Source organism: Engystomops pustulosus, chromosome 1 (assembly GCF_040894005.1).
Source record: "Engystomops pustulosus chromosome 1, aEngPut4.maternal, whole genome shotgun sequence".
Classification (NCBI taxonomy): Eukaryota; Metazoa; Chordata; class Amphibia; order Anura; family Leptodactylidae; genus Engystomops; species Engystomops pustulosus.
The window spans coordinates 62,681,805-62,702,319 of NC_092411.1; the positions used below are offsets into that span (position 1 = coordinate 62,681,805).

The 20,515-nt window shown below is 44.8% G+C and overlaps 1 protein-coding gene and 1 long non-coding RNA gene across 4 annotated transcripts in view; one reads left to right on the forward strand and one right to left on the reverse strand.

Annotated features, from left to right (window-relative positions):
• LOC140121850 (uncharacterized) overlaps positions 1–14,354 on the reverse strand; it is a 66,202-nt gene extending 51,848 nt beyond the window's left edge. For all 3 annotated transcript variants that reach the window (XM_072141963.1, XM_072141953.1, XM_072141944.1), the window contains exons 1-4: positions 14,261–14,354; positions 2,132–2,204; positions 1,789–1,880; positions 794–857 (exon numbers count right to left, since the gene is read on the reverse strand). In XM_072141963.1, the coding sequence (XP_071998064.1) occupies positions 794–857; positions 1,789–1,880; positions 2,132–2,198 (223 nt within the window). In that variant the 5' untranslated portion in view covers positions 2,199–2,204; positions 14,261–14,354. The remainder of the gene's footprint in view (positions 1–793; positions 858–1,788; positions 1,881–2,131; positions 2,205–14,260) is intronic.
• A 687-nt stretch (positions 14,355–15,041) lies between these two features.
• Positions 15,042–20,377, forward strand: LOC140121923 (uncharacterized). The gene is made up of 2 exons (XR_011854221.1): positions 15,042–15,414; positions 18,328–20,377. It is a non-coding gene; the product is annotated as an uncharacterized lncRNA (long non-coding RNA).
• The last annotated feature ends 138 nt before the right edge of the window (positions 20,378–20,515 follow it).

Here is a 20,515-nt window from a genome sequence, read left to right on the forward strand (position 1 = left end):
CAATACTTTTGAATGGATCAGTACAGCAGTGTGGCTGTCATTTTAATGGTCCATGCAACCAATTTGCTATAGAGTAGAGCATGTCATAGTCAGAACAGTCTTTCCACAAATCACACACAGACTATAGTTTATAAGGATCCATGAAAAACTGCTGCAAATCAGCTGTGAAAAACGGCCAGTTACGTCTGAGTTTTGTTGCTGATTTTGCCAGTGTTAGTGTGTTGCTTAGCAGGGAATCTGGGACTCCTTGCATCAAATATGTAATAATATATATTTACACAGTTACTACGCCTTAAAAAAGACATATGCCTATCAAGTGCAGCTAAGGAAAGGGAGGGATTGGATGAGGGAAATAATTTTTATACATATACTATATGTATCTCATGACTACAGTATGCTATTTTGTGGGGAAGCAGAAGCTCCTTGCATCATATACAAGAATGAGGCAAGGATTTCTGGTCTTGGAAATGTGGTTGGACAGTGAAATGTGGTCACTTCAGGTCCTTGATTTGTGCTGTTCTTGTCTAATGGTGATGTACAGTCTTCAATATATTAAGACATTTCTATGAAGGATAAAATATATTTGGTGCAACAAAGCATTTTAAGAAAGATTATCTAGAAATTAAATTTAATTCGGTAGAAACGCACCGAAACGGGGTTTACATGTCAAACAGGCCTAACGTGTTATGTTGCTGCTTCAGTTTAACAGGATACAATAGAGTAAATTATTAGCTTAATAAAAGTCATGTATATATTTTGTGTCAGTAGGATGGGTATGATCTAAAAGTCTTACCTGTTGTACTTAGGTCTTGGGCATTGTCAGTATTTCTAAAGGAAGTCTTAAAACTGGGTTGAGACTGAAAAGCAAATAGACAGGAATGGATTTCTCTCTGTGATGCGATTACAAATTCACAATTCAAGGAAAATTCAGAAGATGTCAGTATATATAACCATAGTCATGTCTTACTGCTTCCCTGTCTGTAACCTGAATATCTATTGTGACATTTATCAGTATGTTTTCTAAAGGTTTCAGTCCTTTAGGTTTTGTGCGCATTAATGTCATTCCAGGTGCTGGCAACCCCCAAAAGAACACATGGACAAGAATAGATTATCACCCTACAAATAACCAGCAATGTATTTGCTTCCCAAATATACCTTGCTTGTTTCAAAGCCAAAGTTCAGTTTCTATATTTATGCAAATTATCTGTAAGTTATATCTGGAAAGTTACCTAATGCTGGTTTTACTTTTGGGGCAGTTGGAAGGTGGTAGACTCACTCCCTTTAAATATTGAGAGTACTTTTACACTTTAAAGAGGACCTGTCAGGTCAATAAAACACTTTAGCTGCACATACTAAAGTAAGCAGCTCCCTAGCTCTCCCCCAGTTATCGCATTGGTAAATCTGTAGCTTTATCGGAACATACCGAAAAGCTAGGAAACACTCCGGTACGTAGCGGTCCGATCATCAGACCTAGCTTACAGTTGTTTGGCATATTCATGAGGGGGGGTCTGAGAACCTACCCGCTCTTAATCTTCTCTCTGGGGGGGGGCGCCGCTCCCAGACCATTTGACGGCCGCCTCCTCAGACCGCCCAACCTCATGAATACGTTTCATTGACCTAACCTGAGAGCCCGCTCTCCTCAAACAATCGGTGACATCATCTGACTGTCTGGAAATATCATGCATGCGTGAGAACGGATTCCTTGCACAGACCGTAGGTTACCAGTGCAGCTGCACAAGCCCCCAAAATTGCAGTGTGAATGTGGCCTAAGGCTGTCAGCATTCTTACCTGAAGTTGGTCAAGTTGCTCATCCAATGCGTCCAATAGGTAATCACAATGATCCCGATGCCTATCATCTGACAAAAGGTACGTCTGAAAATCTGTAATAGTATCAAACACAAAAAAACAAAAAATCTGTCAACCTGATACATGGTTGTATATACATAGTAACATAGTTACTATAGTTAATAAGGTTGATAAAACAAATACCTCATAAAGCATGAAGCTATGTAAGCCGTGTATTTATGTATGAACAAGCTTGGTCGAAAAATTATGTCACTGTTATTACACTGTTGATTTCTTTTAACAAAGTAAATCATTCTACATATTGAAATGATAATAAAATCCTTACTCATTCCAGCATCTTCTTCTGCTGAATCCTCAAAATCTAAATCTTTGGCCTTTACTGTGTCCGTCATATTGTCCTAAAGAGAAATGCAGACATTATACGTCCCGTTTGTACTTGGTCTAGACACAGATAGACAGACTGATTGTCACTACAGACATTAGGAACAACTACTTAATGTTTTTAGTGGTCACCACTAGTGGACTTCCAAAGTGGGCACACAATATACAATCCTGATATTGTAGGAAAATAGCAAATAGTCAGGCTTATACCTGTTTTTGATAGGGTCAAAGAGCAGAGAGTGCACCTCTACCCTGGGAACGAGGCAGGAAGCTCTGCCCACAGTGTATGGGGCAGATGGCAGAACGGTGGGCACAGCTCTCATACAAGTGAATGTCTGTCTGTTTCCTGCTTCAACTGTAGTATAGTAGTATAGTATACTCCAGCACCATGTTGCCGACAACTCCTGTCCAGTGGCGTAACTACCACCGTAGGAGCCGTAGCAATTGCTACGGGGCCCGGCAGCTTCAGGGGCCCGTGGTGCACGGCCAAATCATAATGTTGAGGTGAACTATGACACAACAGGGACAGCGGCACCACTCGTGCGCTCAGGTAACCAATACACAGTAGCAGTAAACCAACTGCCTCCTCCACTAACCCGCTCCCCCCAGATGCGCATGCTGCAAAACCTCTGCTGTAATGGCTACGCATCCTGCGCTGCTAACTCTCTGTCTGCTAACACTAACTACAGAAGAGGAGGCGACTCGTTCCTGCCCCCTCGGCTCCTGGCTTACCAGCCCTGCCTTGCTGCCTTCTCTGTGTCTGTGACCCGCCCCCGTCTGCTCAGTCCGTCCTGGTCACATGACTGATGTGACCCCCGACCTGACGTCCAGACAACTGCGATGCCGGGTGAAGCCTGGAGGAGCCGGAGGACGAGCTGCCAATGTGGAGAGCAGAGAGACTGAAGACCTCTACAGGTAAGTTTATACCCTTTATAGATAGCAGGTATTCTACTTCAAACTCTGATGCCTGCTGTCTATAAGAGACCAGCGCTGGAACCAGTTACAGGTGAGTATAATTCATATGTATATACATGTATCCTTATATGTGATTATATATGTGTGTGGAGATATATGTATGTATTTATGTATATACGGAGAGCGCCGGAATGTAAGTATATGGGGCAGATTTATCAAGCTGTCTGAAAGTCAGAATATTTCTAGTTGCCCATGGCAACCAATCACAGCTCAGCTTTCATTTTACCAGTGCTCATGAATATTTTAAAGGGGAACCGTGATTGGTTGCCATGGGCAACTAAAAATATTCTGACTTTCAGACAGCTTAATAAATCTGCCCCTATATGTTTTGTGTATATGTAAAGAGAGGTCACTGCCGGACCTGTTATTAGTGGAGGGAGGCCGCTGCCGGATCTGTTATTAGTGGATGGAGGCCGCTGCCGGATCTGTTATTAGTGGATGGAGGCCGCTGCCGGATCTGTTATTAATGGAGGGAGGCTGCTGCCGGATCTGTTATTAGTGGAGGGAGGCCGCTGCCGGATCTGTTATTAGTGGAGGGAGGCCGCTGCCGGATCTGTTATTAGTGGAGGGAGGCCGCTGCCGGACATGTTATTAGTGGAGGAAGGCCGCTGCCGGATCTGTTATTAGTGGATGGAGGCCGCTGCCGGATCTGTTATTAATGGAGGGAGGCTGCTGCCGGATCTGTTATTAGTGGAGGGAGGCCGCTGCCAGATCTGTTATTAGTGGAGGGAGGCCGCTGCCGGATCTGTTATTAGTGGAGGGAGGCCGCTGCCGGACATGTTATTAGTGGAGGAAGGCCGCTGCCGGATCTGTTATTAGTGGAGGGAGGCCGCTGCCGGATCTGTTATTAGTGGAGGGAGGCCGCTGCAGGATCTGTTATTAGTGGAGGGAGGCCGCTGCCGGACATGTTATTAGTGGAGGGAGGCCGCTGCCGGACATGTTATTAGTGGAGGGAGGCCGCTCCCGGATCTGTTATTAGTGGAGGGAGGCCGCTGCCGAATCTGTTATTAGTAGAGGGAGGCCGCTGCCGGATCTGTTATTAGAGGAGGGAGGCCGCTGCCGAATCTGTTATTAGTAGAGGGAGGCCGCTGTCGGACATGTTATGTGTTTGGTGCATCATTCCTAACCTTATTGCAATTACTTTAAATTCTGTATAAATACAATTAAAACAACAATTAAAAAAATTGTTGTATATGTTAAACATTGCTCCTGTCCCAGGGTTGGTGACCGTGCCAGGAGTATTATACAAACAATCAAGACCATCCGAAGTATATTTGCAAAATATTCATTTATATTCTTCAAATGCAGTTGTATCCATACTTTATCATTGTTACATTTTAAGACAAAGTTTTAAAAGACTTAAGTCGGATTATCCAAAGGTATATACAACAAAAAGCCATTGTAAAAATTCACTGTACGGTCCGAAACACAATATAAGACGTCAATACGAAGCATACAACTACATGAAACGTCATTATAAACCGTAAGATAGTGAATACAGACAAACTATTCATAAGTACAAGACACTAATAGGCTATATGTAAATATTGTGATTTTTATTTTTATGAGTTTATATGCTTTATATGTTCTATTGATTGTCAGGAACCAGGGGTAGTGGACCCATGTGTAACTCCTCCTGTGTAATATGTGTATCTCCACCTGTGTATCTCCTCCTGTGTATCTCCTCCTGTGTATCTCCTCCTGTGTATCTCCTCCTGTGTATCTCCTCCTGTGTAACTCCTCCTGTGTAACTCCTCCTGTGTATCCTGTGTAATTCCTCCTGTGTATCCTGTGTAATTCCTCCTGTGTAACTCCTCCTGTGTATCTCCTCCTGTGTATCTTGTGTATCTCCTCCTGTGTGTCCTGTGTAATTCCTCCTCTGTATCCTGTGAATCTCCTCCTGTGTAACTCCTCCTGTGTAATTCCTCCTGTGTATCCTGTGTATCTCCTCCTGTGTGTCCTGTGTAATTCCTCCACTGTATCCTGTGCATCTCCTACTGTGTATCCTGTGTATCTCCTCCTGTGTATCTCCTCCTGTGTATCTCCTCCTGTGTATCCTGTGCATCTCCTCGTGCATCCTGTCTGTGCATCTCCTCCTATGTATCCTGTGTATCTCCTCCTGTGCATCCTGTGTATCTCCTCCTGTTCATCTCCTCCTGTGCATCCTGTGTATCTCCTCCTGTGCATCCTGTGTATCTCCTCCTGTGTATCCTGTGTATCTCCTCCTGTGTATCCTGTGTATCTCCTCCTGTGTATCCTGTGTATCTCCTCCTGTGTATCCTGTGTATCTCCTCCTGTGTATCCTGTGTATCTCCTCCTGTGTATCCTGTGTATCTCCTCCTGTGCATCCTGTGTATCTCCTCCTGTTCATATCCTCCTGTGCATCCTGTGTATCTCCTCCTGTGCATCCTGTGTATCTCCTCCTGTGTATCCTGTGTATCTCCTCCTGTGTATCCTGTGTATCTCCTCCTGTGTATCCTGTGTATCTCCTCCTGTGTATCCTGTGTATCTCCTTCTGTGTAACTGCTTCTGTGTATCCTGTGTAACTCCTTCTGTGTATCCTGTGTAACTCCTTCTGTGTATCCTGTGTAACTCCTTCTGTGTATCCTGTGTAACTCCTTCTGTGTATCCTGTGTAACTCCTTCTGTGTATCCTGTGTAACTCCTCCTGTGTATCCTGTGTATCTCCTCCTGTGTATCCTGTGTATCGCCTCCTGTGTATCCTGTGTAACTCCTCCTGCGTATCCTGTGTAACTCCTCCTGCGTATCCTGTGTAACTCCTCCTGCGTATCCTGTGTATCTCCTCCTGTGTATGATGTGCAGCTCCTCCTGTGTATCCTGTGTAATTCTTCTGGTGTACCTTGTGTAACTGCTCCTGTGTATCCTGTGTAATTCCTCCTGTGTATCCTGTGTAACTCCTCCTGTGTATCCTGTGTAATTCCTCATGTGTATCCTGTGTAATTCCTCATGTGTATCCTGTGTAATTCCTCATGTGTATCTCCTCCTGTGTATCCTGTGTATCTCCTCCTGTGTATCCTGTGTAACTCCTCCTGTGTATCCTGTGTAACTCCTCTTGTGTATCCTGTGTAACTCCTCCTGTGTATCCTGTGTAATTCCTTGTGTGTATCCTGTGTAATTCCTCAGGTGTATGCTGTGTAACTCCTCATGTGTATCCTGTGTAACTCCTCCTGTGTATCCTGTGTAATTCCTTGTGTGTATCCTGTGTAATTCCTCAGGTGTATGCTGTGTAACTCCTCATGTGTATCCTGTGTAACTCCTCCTGTGTATTTCCTCCTGTGTAATTCCTCCTGTGTATCCTGTGTAACTCCTCCTGTGTATCCTGTGTAACTCCTCCTGTGTATCCTGTGTAACTCCTCCTGTGTATCCTGTGTAATTCCTCCTGTGTATCCTGTGTAATTCCTCCTGTGTATCCTGTGTATCTCCTCATGTGTATCCTGTGTAACTCCTCCTGTGTATCCTGTGTAATTCCTTGTGTGTATCCTGTGTAATTCCTCAGGTGTATGCTGTGTAACTCCTCATGTGTATCCTGTGTAACTCCTCCTGTGTATTTCCTCCTGTGTAATTCCTCCTGTGTATCCTGTGTAACTCCTCCTGTGTATCCTGTGTAACTCCTCCTGTGTATCCTGTGTAACTCCTCCTGTGTATCCTGTGTAATTCCTCCTGTGTATCCTGTGTAATTCCTCCTGTGTATCCTGTGTATCTCCTCCTGTGTATCCTGTGTAACTCCTCCTGTGTATCCTGTGTAACTCCTCCTGTGTATCCTGTGTAATTCCTCACGTGTATGCTGTGTAACTCCTCACGTGTATCCTGTGTATCTCCTCCTGTGTATCCTGTGTAATTCCTCCTGTGTATCCTGTGTAACTCCTCCTGTGTATCCTGTGTAACTCCTCCTGTGTATCCTGTGTAACTCCTCCTGTGTATCTCCTCCTGTGTATGATGTGCAACTTCTCCTGTGTATCCTGTGTAACTCCTCCTGTTTATCTCCTCCTGTGTATGATGTGCAACTCCTCCTGTGTATCCTGTGTAACTCCTCCTGTGTATCCTGTGTATTTCCTCATGTGCATCCTGTGTATCTCCTCCTGTGTATCTCCTCCTGTGTATCTCCTCCTGTGTATCGCATCCTGTGTATCGCATCCTGTGTATCCTGTGTAACTCCTCCTGTGTATCCTGTGTAATTCCCCCTGTGTATCCTGTGTATCTCCTCCTGTGTATCCTGTGTAACTCCTCCTGTGTATCCTGTGTAATTCCTTGTGTGTATCCTGTGTAATTCCTCAGGTGTATGCTGTGTAACTCCTCATGTGTATCCTGTGTAACTCCTCCTGTGTATCCTGTGTAATTCCTTGTGTGTATCCTGTGTAATTCCTCAGGTGTATGCTGTGTAACTCCTCATGTGTATCTTGTGTAACTCCTCCTGTGTATCTCCTCCTGTGTATCCTGTGTAATTCCTCCTGTGTATCCTGTGTAACTCCTCCTGTGTATCCTGTGTAACTCCTCCTGTGTATCCTGTGTAACTCCTCCTGTGTATCCTGTGTAACTCCTCCTGTGTATCCTGTGTAACTCCTCCTGTGTATCCTGTGTAACTCCTCCTGTGTATCCTGTGTAATTCCTCCTGTGCATCCTGTGTATCTCCTCCTGTGTATCCTGTGTAACTCCTCCTGTGTATCCTGTGTAACTCCTCCTGTGTAACTCCTCCTGTGTATCCTGTGTAACTCCTCCTGTGTATCCTGTGTAACTCCTCCTGTGTATCCTGTGTAACTCCTCCTGTGTATCCTGTGTAACTCCTCCTGTGTATCCTGTGTAATTCCTCACGTGTAACTCCTCCTGTGTATCCTGTGTATCTCCTCCTGTGTATCCTGTGTATCTCCTCCTGTGTATCCTGTGTAACTCCTCCTGTGTATCCTGTGTAATTCCTCCTGTGTATCTCCTCCTGTGTATCCTGTGTAACTCCTCCTGTGTATCCTGTGTAACTCCTCCTGTGTAACTCCTCCTGTGTATCCTGTGTAACTCCTCCTGTGTATCCTGTGTAATTCCTCACGTGTACCTCCTCCTGTGTATCCTGTGTATCTCCTCCTGTGTATCTTGTGTATCTCCTCCTGTGTGTCCTGTGTAATTCCTCCTCTGTATCCTGTGAATCTCCTCCTGTGTAACTCCTCCTGTGTAATTCCTCCTGTGTATCCTGTGTAATTCCTCCACTGTATCCTGTGCATCTCCTACTGTGTATCCTGTGTATCTCCTCCTGTGTATCCTGTGCATCTCCTCGTGCATCCTGTCTGTGCATCTCCTCCTGTGCATCCTGTGTATCTCCTCCTATGTATCCTGTGTATCTCCTCCTGTGCATCCTGTGTATCTCCTCCTGTTCATCTCCTCCTGTGCATCCTGTGTATCTCCTCCTGTGCATCCTGTGTATCTCCTCCTGTGTATCCTGTGTAACTCCTCCTGTGTATCCTGTGTAATTCCTCACGTGTAACTCCTCCTGTGTATCTCCTCCTGTGTATCCTGTGTAACTCCTCCTGTGTATCCTGTGTAATTCCTCACGTGTACCTCCTCCTGTGTATCCTGTGTATCTCCTCCTGTGTATCTTGTGTATCTCCTCCTGTGTGTCCTGTGTAATTCCTCCTCTGTATCCTGTGAATCTCCTCCTGTGTAACTCCTCCTGTGTAATTCCTCCTGTGTATCCTGTGTAATTCCTCCACTGTATCCTGTGCATCTCCTACTGTGTATCCTGTGTATCTCCTCCTGTGTATCCTGTGCATCTCCTCGTGCATCCTGTCTGTGCATCTCCTCCTGTGCATCCTGTGTATCTCCTCCTATGTATCCTGTGTATCTCCTCCTGTGCATCCTGTGTATCTCCTCCTGTTCATCTCCTCCTGTGCATCCTGTGTATCTCCTCCTGTGCATCCTGTGTATCTCCTCCTGTGTATCCTGTGTAACTCCTCCTGTGTATCCTGTGTAATTCCTCACGTGTAACTCCTCCTGTGTATCTCCTCCTGTGTATCTCCTCCTGTGTATCCTGTGTAACTCCTCCTGTGTATCCTGTGTAATTCCTCCTGTGTATCCTGTGTATCTCCTCCTGTGTATCCTGTGTATCTCCTCCTGTGTACCCTGTGTATCTCCTCCTGTGTACCCTGTGTATCTCCTCCTGTGTATCCTGTGTATCTCCTCCTGTGTATCCTGTGTATCTCCTCCTGTGTATCCTGTGTAACTCCTCCTGTGTATCCTGTGTAACTCCTCCTGTGTATCTCCTCCTGTGTATGGTGTGCAACTCCTCCTGTGTATCCTGTGTAACTCCTCATGTGTATCCTGTGTAACTCCTCCTGTGTATTTCCTCCTGTGTATCCTGTGTAATTCCTCCTGTGTATCCTGTGTAACTTCTCCTGTGTATCCTGTGTAACTCCTCCTGTGTATCCTGTGTAACTCCTCCTGTGTATCCTGTGTAATTCCCCCTGTGTATCCTGTGTATCTCCTCCTGTGTAACTCCTCCTGTGTATCCTGTGTAATTCCTTGTGTGTATCCTGTGTAATTCCTCAGGTGTATGCTGTGTAACTCCTCATGTGTATCCTGTGTAACTCCTACTGTGTATCCTGTGTAATTCCTTGTGTGTATCCTGTGTAATTCCTCAGGTGTATGCTGTGTAACTCCTCATGTGTATCCTGTGTAACTCCTCCTGTGTATCTCTTCCTGTGTATCCTGTGTAATTCCTCCTGTGTATCCTGTGTAACTCCTCCTGTGTATCCTGTGTAACTCCTCCTGTGTATCCTGTGTAATTCCTCCTGTGTATCCTGTGTATCTCCTCCTGTGTATCCTGTGTAACTCCTCCTGTGTAATTCCTCCTGTGTATCCTGTGTATCTCCTCCTGTGTATCCTGTGTAACTCCTCCTGTGTATCCTGTGTAATTCCTTGTGTGTATCCTGTGTAATTCCTCAGGTGTATGCTGTGTAACACCTCATGTGTATCCTGTGTAACTCCTCCTGTGTATCCTGTGTAATTCCTTGTGTGTATCCTGTGTAATTCCTCAGGTGTATGCTGTGTAACTCCTGATGTGTATCTTGTGTAACTCCTCCTGTGTATGCTGTGTAACTCCTCATGTGTATCCTGTGTAACTCCTCCTGTGTATCTCCTCCTGTGTATCCTGTGTAATTCCTCCTGTGTATCCTGTGTATCTCCTCCTGTGTATCCTGTGTAATTCCTCCTGTGTATCCTGTGTAACTCCTCCTGTGTATCCTGTGTAATTCCTCCTGTGTATCCTGTGTAACTCCTCCTGTGTAACTCCTCCTGTGTATCCTGTGTAATTCCTCCTGTGTATCTCCTCCTGTGTATGATGTGCAACTCCTCCTGTGTATCTCCTCCTGTATATCTCCTCCTGTATATCTCCTCCTGTATATCTCCTCCTGTGTATCCTGTGTAACTCCTCCTGTGTATCCTGTGTAACTCCTCCTGTGTATCTCCTCCTGTATATCTCCTCCTGTGTATCTCCTCCTGTGTATCTCCTCCTGTGTATCTCCTCCTGTGTATCTCCTCCTGTGTATCTCCTCCTGTGCATCTCCTCCTGTGTATCCTGTGCATCTCCTCCTGTGTATCCTGTGCATCTCCTCCTGTGTATCCTGTGCATCTCCTCCTGTGTATCCTGTGCATCTCCTCCTGTGTATCCTGTGCATCTCCTCCTGTGTATCCTGTGCATCTCCTCCTGTGTATCCTGTGCATCTCCTCCTGTGTATCCTGTGCATCTCCTCCTGTGTATCCTGTGCATCTCCTCCTGTGTATCCTGTGCATCTCCTCCTGTGTATCCTGTGCATCTCCTCCTGTGCATCTCCTCCTGTGCATCTCCTCCTGTGCATCTCCTCCTATATATGATGTGCAACTCCTCCTTCTATCACCACAGACGTGATGGTGACCCTCTAGAAGTCTCCTGGACATTCTCCCGCTCCCCACCACAGTCATGCATTTATCTCATTATATTAATGACTCCATTCACAGTTTTATACAAAATGACAATTCAATTTGAGAGAACTAATTTGTTTTTCATCAAAGATGTGAAGTACCAGCACTAATTAACAGGCCGCCGCCTGCAGGTCCTGGTTGACTAATCTGAGGAATACTAATGTGTATTATCTGCTCCTACAGCTGGATGGACACACAGGTTTATGTGCTACAGAAAAAAATCTAATATGTAAGGACATACTGTACCACACTGTAGGATATACAGTACATGTTTTTCCATTCCTGTAAAATTTGTTTCATTATTCAAAATTTTTAGTATGCCCTCTTTATTAGCAACCTAAAGTACATAAACCACACAATGTCACAGTACAGGCTGAATACACTCAGTGATGTCACCGGACAGGGACAATTCACACAGTAATGTGGATTATACACACAGTGATGTCACAGTTTTGGGATAATGCAGACAGCGATGCCACAGTACAGAGGCAATAAATACAGTACAGACCAAAAGTTTAGACACATCTTTCAAAGAGTTTTCTGTATTTTCATGACTATAGAAATTGTAGATTTACACTGAAGGGATCAAAACTATGAATTAACACATGTGTAATTATATACTTAACAAAAAAGTGTGAAACAACTGAAAATATATCTTATATTCTAGGCTCATCAAAGTAGCCACCTTTTTCTGCTTTGCACACTGTTGGCATTCTATTGATGATCACCAGAAAAGGTTTTCACATCACAGGTGCCCTGTCAGTTTTAATAAGTGGGATTTCTTGCCTTATAGATGGGGCTGGGACCATCAGTTGTGTTGTGCAGAAGTCTGTAAAAAAGCAGCTAAGTAAAGAAAAACAAGTGGTCATCATTACTTTAAGAAATGAAGGTCAATCAGTCCGAAAAATTGGGAAAACATTGAAAGTTGCAAAAATCATCAAGCGCTACAAAGAAACTGGCTGACATGAGGAGCGCCCCAGGAAAGGAAGACCAAGAGTCCCCTCTGCTGTGGTGGATAGGTTCATCCAAGTCACCAGCCCCAGAAATCGCAGGCAACCAGCAGCTCAGATTAGAGACCAGGTCACTGCCGCACAGAGTTCTAGCAGCAGACACATCTCTACAACAACTGGTAAGAGGAGACTGTGTGCAGCAGCCTTCATGGTAAAATAGCTGCTAGGAGACCACTGCTAAGGACAGACAACAAGCACAAGAGACTTGTTTGGGCTAAAGAACGCAAGGAATGGACATTAGAGTGGAAATATGTGCTTTGGACTGATGAGTCCAAAGTCGAGATCTTTGCCTGACCCAGAAAGGGGAACAAATGGACTCTACATGCCTGGTTCCTACCATGAAGCATGGAGGAGGAGGTGTGATGGTATGTGCGTGTGTGTGGGGGTGGGGGGGGGGGCTTTGCTGGTGACACAGGGATTTATTCAAAATTGAAGGTATACTGAACAAGCAAGGTTACCACAGCATCTTGCAGCAGCTGCTATTCCATCTGGTTTGCTTTTAGTTGGACCATCAATATTTTTAAACAGGACAATGACGCCAAACACACCTCCAGGATGTGTAAGGGCTATTTGACCAAGAAGGAGAGTGATGGGGTGCTGGTTTGGGGTGAGCTGGACCGCAAAGTGAAAGTAAAAGGGCCAACAGGTACAAAGCAGTAATCAAAGCAAAAGGTGGCTACTTTGAAGAACAGTTAATATAAGACATATTTTCAGTTGTTTCATACTTTTTTTGTTAAGTATATAATTACACATGTGTTAATTAATAGTTTTGATGCCTTCAGTGTAAATCTACAATTTTTGTAGTCATGAAAACACAGAAAACTATTTGAATGAACGTTTGGTCTGTACTGTACAGTGATGTCACGGTACAGAGATAATACATATATTGATGTCACAGAACAGGGATAAAGTAATATCACCATAAAATACACCACCAAAGATCAGGGAGAATACACACAGTGATGTCACAGTACAGGGAGAACACACACAGTGATGTCACAGAAGAGAGCTTATGCACACCGTCAGAGTACTGGGATAATACACACAACAATGTCACAGTACAGGGTTAATGCACACAGTGATATCAGATTACAGGGACAGTACATCCAGTGAAGTTGCAGTACAAGAAGACTGCACACAGTGATGTCACAGTACAAGGAGACTGCACACAGTGATGTCACAGTACAAGGAGACTGCACACAGTGATGTCACAGTACAAGGAGACTGCACACAGTGATGTCACAGTACAAGATGACTGCACACAGTGATGTCACAGTACAAGATGACTGCACACAGTGATGTCACAGTACAAGGAGACTGCACACAGTGATGTCACAGTACAAGGAGACTGCACAAAGTGATGTCACAGTACAAGGAGACTGCACAAAGTGATGTCACAGTACAAGGAGACTGCACAAAGTGATGTCACAGTACAAGGAGACTGCACACAGTGATGTCACAGTACAAGGAGACTGCACACAGTGATGTCACAGTACAAGGAGACTGCACACAGTGATGTCACAGTACAAGGAGACTGCACACAGTGATGTCACAGTACAAGGAGACTGCACACAGTGATGTCACAGTACAAGGAGACTGCACACAGTGATGTCACAGTACAAGGAGACTGCACACAGTGATGTCACAGTACAAGGAGACTGCACACAGTGATGTCACAGTACAAGGAGACTGCACAAAGTGATGTCGCAGTGTAAGAATGATGCACAGTACTGTCACAGTACTGGGATAACGTACACAGTGATATCACGGTACAGATATTATACACTATCATAGGGATGATAGAGAGAGACCAAAATAATTCAAACAATAATTTAGGAGATTGCAGACAGTGATGTCATGAATCACTAAGTAACATCACAGGCCAGATACAAGTCACTGGTGTAACCAACACAATGATGTCACAGCTGATCAGTGATATCACAGCACACAAGATCAGGACCGAATGACGTCACACTAGAAAGGTAATGACGTCACATTAGAAAAGTAATGACGTCACACTGCATGATTAATCATCCATTATGTGTCCAGCTCCTATTACCTGCACACACCCGGCTCCCCCTATGAGCACAGTGTGCCGGTCCCGGGGTGATACACGGAGGACGCACTCACCTTTCCACCCGCTCAATTCTCCACAAACTTGTAGTGTAAAGTGGTCTCACTCCGTCTCCTAGCAACAGCGAACGCCGGAAGTCCCGGCCGAGGTAGTCATGGTAACGCTAGAGTCTTGGACCGTATTGGTCAGGAGGTGTGGAAGGTGGTTGGACAAGGCGGGCGGTGCCGCGCGGAATATGAAGTGTCCGGGGCCCGGGCAGCGCGTCACACACATCCACCAAGTACACCCGCAGCACCTGCCGGAGCTCACACATGTCTCCCACAGCACACGGACACGTCCTCAGGAGACTCCCGGATAAGTTCTGACTGTTTGGGGGTCATTTATTTTTTCTTTCGTTTTTTTCCTGTTATTTCCAACATTTTAGATGCGCTGGTGGATTTGCACAGTGACCCGGCAGCACAGCCCCAACCCCCAGTCTCTATAGTGATGGCTGGAGCCAATGGTAAAAGGTTAGAAGGGAAAAGGTTAGAAGTGTCTGCTAAGTCCTCATCCACACAGCCGCTGGGGGACGTATATATGGCCGACGTCGTATATACGTTCCCCATAGGCTGTCAATGGGTGCACAGAGTGGTCCGGAGCGGTGCTGAACACCTGTGGTACCGTACCGTTCTGTACCCAGGGAAAAGATGGGACGTGTCTTATGTTTCACGGTAATACAGCGCCGCGCGCCATGTTACTCTATGGAGATGGCCGACTCCTCCTCTCCCCGGCGCCGTCTACGGTACAGCGGGCACAAAAGCATTGAGCTTTTGGAGGGGAGATGCAAGTGCCTGTCCTATGCCTCTTCTCAACATGTCATGTGACTAGGGTGATGTCATCTAAGGTCCTTTTACCCATTTTCATTTCCAACATCTTCCCCATGTATTTATCTGATCACAGCAGCGTCCACTGACTTCTACTCCTCCCCATGCCTCCTTTAGGGCTGCTATGATTTCATGTACATACATGGGGTAGATGTTGCAAATGTAACAGGTCCCAAGATGACATCACCCCCGTCACATGACCTGAAGTGCCCAATCATGTAATAGAGCTTTCTGTCAATGTTCCACACAGCAGCATGTCGGTGAGACCTGTCATTCAAGACTAGGGAGTCAGGGCAGTGCAGTAAACACTTCATATATCACAGACCCCATCACTGGACTCTCATTGGGTGAGTTGCATATAAGTTTACTAACAGATTTTTTTTTTTTTTTAACATTACAGCCATGGAAAAGAATCATTTAGGGATAAGGCCAATGCTTTTTAACCCCTTAGTGACATGGCCTGAAAAGGCAAGTTTTAGTGAATGCAGAGCTGTACTGCGCTGATCAGAGCTGTACTGGGTCTAGTTAGACCCAGCAGCTCTGTTTAACCCCTTTAGACCCGGCAGTCACATGACCACAGAGTCTATGGAGCCGGCGGTGGCTCTGCTGCTCTGTACATCGTGCTCATTCAGTGCGATGCTGTAAGGAGCAGAGAAGGGAGAAGCGGTAACAAACCCACTAAATGTCAATGTATTTTTATGAATATTTTTTGTGTGTGTGACTTTTACTTTATATGTCCGCCATGAGGTCATAAATGACCCCGGGGGACATTTTTTATTTTATTTTACAATCTTTTACAAGTTTTCCCTGTAACTGAGGCATCTATAATAGCCTCAGTTACACGGGAAATAACCACCTGTGACTGGTGGTGCTCATCAGAGCTGGACTGGGTCTAATTAGCTCTGTTTAACCCCTAATGACATCGCTGCAGACTCGAGACCTGCGCCTGCTGATGTCTAAAGTTAGTGGGCGGTCCAAGAGGAGTTAATCATAGTTTTTAATGAAGTATTTATTTTGAGTGGGCTAATTTCATTGTCAGGTTTTCTTTAATGGAGCGCCTTCTGTCTATGGTTCGTGCAGAGGTTCAGCGGTTAAATTGCATCATTAATGCTTAATACTGGCCATAACCACCAGCTAAAAATAAAGATCTGATGGCAGACAACCCTTTGAGGTCGCATTTGAAGTGAGTTTCTAAACGCAAAGAAGGCACAGAGAGGAAGAGCTCTTCCCGCTTGTATATGTGTTTAGCAATAAATACTTGCGATTGTGAATGAGCAGGGCCGGTGCCAGCAGTGGGCAAGTGCCTGGAGCCCAGAGGTGCTGGAGGGGCACACATACTGCATCCATAGGAGGTGAGGGGGGCTTTATATAAAATAACCATGAGGGGGCTGTTTGGGATGATAAACTAGGGAATATTGTAGGAGACTGTTTTAGCTTCAGAATTTTTAATGTTGCTACGTGAGTTCACTTCAAAGGGGCCCACTGAGGCTCTGTCGGCCAGAGGCCTGCTGAAAGCTCGAGCCGACCCTGGGAATGAGCACCACTCCTGGGGACAAGACTCTGTGCACTGTAATGATATATGCTGCACTGATACTGTAATAATTACAGCTCTTCGGGCTTATAGGGAAGCAGAAATATCATCATGGTGCTCTGAGTCCTGTCCCCAGGAGTGAGTTTGGCCCTGATGTAGGGCCCTGCCTGGTTCGTGGTTCACTGAGCGAACTTAGCAAGTGTGATGGTGGCTTCATTGATTGTGTATTGTGCTGGGCACACATCAGATGTTTTTCACAGTCTGATGATCTGATCCTATCAGAGAAAAAAAATGCAACATGCACTACTCCTAGTGTAGCATGAAATTCGCTCAGCAAAGTCAAGGGGTGCATGAAATAAAACGGACCACACTAGGAGTGCCATCCTAGTGCAGTCAGTCTACACAGTGCACACATGTGTACACTAGGACCACATGAATGGCTGGTTGGATAGAACTAGGATTGAACAAATCATCAAGTAATAGTATATTCAGAGTATTTGTGCAACTGGCCTAAGGCCCCTTTCATGAGAGCAATGCAGAGATTCAGTAGGGTCTCCTCAGAGTTTGGTCAGTGAAAAACTGACCATTCCCATCAGATTCAATGGGGCTTATTTACCAAGGGTCAGAATGTGCGCCTTTTTCAGGGATTGCACAGGTAATTAACAAGTGTCAGCGCTTGGATTTTGGTGCACTCGATCCTTTTTATGGCACGGCTGCGCTGGCTTCCATGCAACAAAAGTTAGGGGGCGTGCCGTCAACTGATTCGGACCGAGCACTGGATTTAACATTGAAATTGTGTCGCAAGCCCAAGCACTTAGATGCACCACTAAAAAGATCGTGAACTCTGGACCTGAGCGGGGAAGCGACACATGCAGGATATCGGGCGCACGATCTTAGTGAATGGCGGCACAGTGCACTTTCGGTGGACTCCAGCAAAGGGCTCTGTAAATGTGCTCCAATCAGTTTTCTGTAAATTTTTCACATGCATTTTTTTAATCAGTTTTTCATAGACAGTGGTCTATGTTTTCTATGGCTATGGATCAATCCCACAAGTCACAAACGCACATGTGAAAACTGTTCATATGAAAGGGCCCTAACAGGTTTCAGTGCTTAGTTACACTAAAGAGTCTAGAACTGCGCTAGATTTATCAAAGTGATGGTTATATACATTGGCTTAGATTATGCCACAAAAATATTGCATTTTTGGCACAGGTCAGGCCATGACCTTTTGGTCATTGTGTGTATGAAACCCTTGATAATTGTGGCAGGAGGCATTTGAGACTCGTGACTTATTTCTTTTGAAAATGGATAAAATTTCCCCAGTATAATTCTCCTTTTATTAAAGGGGTTGGTGACAGAAAACATTAACATTGTATGTATATTAATATTTTACCGAGTGTGCATTAAGACGGCCATGTGCGCGCCCAGAGTGGATCCTGGATTACCTTTCCCCAGTGAAGGCTGCGGGTCGCGTGACCCCCCCATGCAGCAGGCCTAGGAGCTTCCTGTAACACCCCTTGTCCTGCTGAATTCTGGCGAATGGCGAAAGAAGGGTCTAATACTTATTATGTTTGTTTTCTGTACCCCTTTAAGGACACTAGATTGCGTATCTGTATGAAATAACATATTTCAGTATAAACAACTCCTTCATCCCAGTGATTGAAGCATGACAACAAGATTTGTACGTATTTTTTATTGATGGGTTTGTGTGGTTGTGCTTTTATTACAGACTTCCATAATGTCACAATCTCCAGAGCTCGGGATCAGAGAGACGTGAAACGCGTGCGTCCCAGGAGTATATAACCTGCACGCAGGAAAACAAAGCGGATGAGCTTAACAGCTGTTCTCCTTTATTCACATTTCAATACAGCCATCAAGTTTGTCATTTTATTCACAATCCACAGTCCATCAGTAACCAGTTCATGTACATTCATCCTTTGGTTATTCTGACCCCTAGTCCTCCATCCCATCGTGTCATTGAGACTTCACAGTGACGGGACCAGACATTGTACTATTCAGCTCTAAGTAGGAGCGGCTTCACCCTGAGATCTCCACATCTGGTTTCAGGATGGAATGAGAGCTGATACAGTTGGAGCCGTCATTCCTGTGATTCTACTTTTACCTGTGCTCATATTGCATTGATAGACTACAGTATACTGGCGATGCTTATATTATCTGCCTGTGCCAATCATACTATACTGACTTACCTACCTACAGAAATCTCACTACTGTGACAGCTATGAGTTAAAGGCTTTGTATGACGTCTGAAGGCAGCGGATTCAGGCACTGAAAAAGATCCTATATCCAAGCACTGCGTACAACAAGAAAACCTCAGCCTGTTAGAGAGGACATACTTATAGAGAGGTCCTGAAACTGGACCGTCCCCTCCCCTCACATGTCCTGGATCAGTACAAAACATGCCTGCCAGCTTTAGCTAACATGTATTGTTTCTTTTCACCAAAAAACCAAATGATACATGTGCCCCGTAAAGTTATAAACTGGTCACAACACATTTTAACAATTGGTTCATAGTTTCTTTAAGTGATTTAGCTTTATGGCTGCGCTACAGAGAAGAGTTTTCAAATGACTATTGCTATAAGCAGAGAAGGTTGTCCCAAAATCCACACTTATTCTGGCACTGAAATGATAACCATTGTTCAAAAAATCACTGGCCATGTACCAATCATACAACACCACCAGCACTTCTGGTCCCATGGCGAGCACACCGGCTGAGCATTGAAGGTGAGAAGTCATGGTCATTTATTCAGATTATTAAAGGTGTTCTCCCAATAATGAAGTTGGTACTTCACTGAGATCCCTCCGATCAGCAAGTTAGGCCCTATCCTGTGGATAGGGCCTTGATTGGTCGGAAAACCCCTTAAACTGACTCCCGGACAACCCCCTTAACTAAAAAAAATAAATAAATTTGGCTGAAATCTATTTAATATATGTATATCGTCATGGAATACCAGCAATTTTATATTAACCACTCCCAGTTTCATTCGCTTAAAAAAGTAAAGTCAAATTATGACTGGAATCCTCATCGAGTCATACTCCCAGCTAATATAGTGAGGCTTCGATGGTACACAAACTGTATGGTGCGGCTGCTCACTGCACGTGACATCGCAGGAGCTGACGAACAAGCGCAAAATGAGCTTGTAGTGATCAGTTGACGTAGACAGAAGGGAGGGGGGAAGAGGGAAAGAAGGGAGGGTGATTCGAAGGATTCCAATGGACACCCACGTATCTCAGTGGGCCTTGCTGGCAGACAGCCAGGTGCAATTTTACTCTGCTAATTTAAGTGAATGAAACTAGGAATGGTTACTATAAAAGCACATTGGGAGTTGGTATTAAAATGCTATTGGAACCTGCCATTAGGATGAAACCAGATGACCGGTTCCATTTAATGACTAAGATATCACGTGTGATAGGTGGGAGGTGTTTCCACTTTCCGCAGTGAGCTGCTGTGTATTAATAAAAACCAAGTGCAATATACAATTATGCCTCATGTGCACAGTTATTATAGAAAGATAACAGGAGTGGATAGATGGAGAATAGGCATCTCATGGAGCATAGCACATTTTTGGTGTTTAATGCTTTATGTAACTAGTAGTATGGCTTCCAATTCTGAGCCAGAGTAAGGTGGTGGACATGAGACATCAGAAATATATGTGTACACAGCCTTGAGTAGACACTGTCATCCTAAAGCTGCCAAGCAAATGGCCAAAAAGCAGCGTAACCAACTTAACAAATTAAAGTTATAAGCAAGTGCCTGGGAAGGAAGGGTCAAAAGTTTTAAATTTCAACATACGAACACTTTTTACTACCAATTGCAGATGTTTGGCTTCTGCCGTACCTGTAGATTGTCAGATGTCAAGAAACAAGTGAATGTCCATGGCCAGCGTTATGAAGACCCT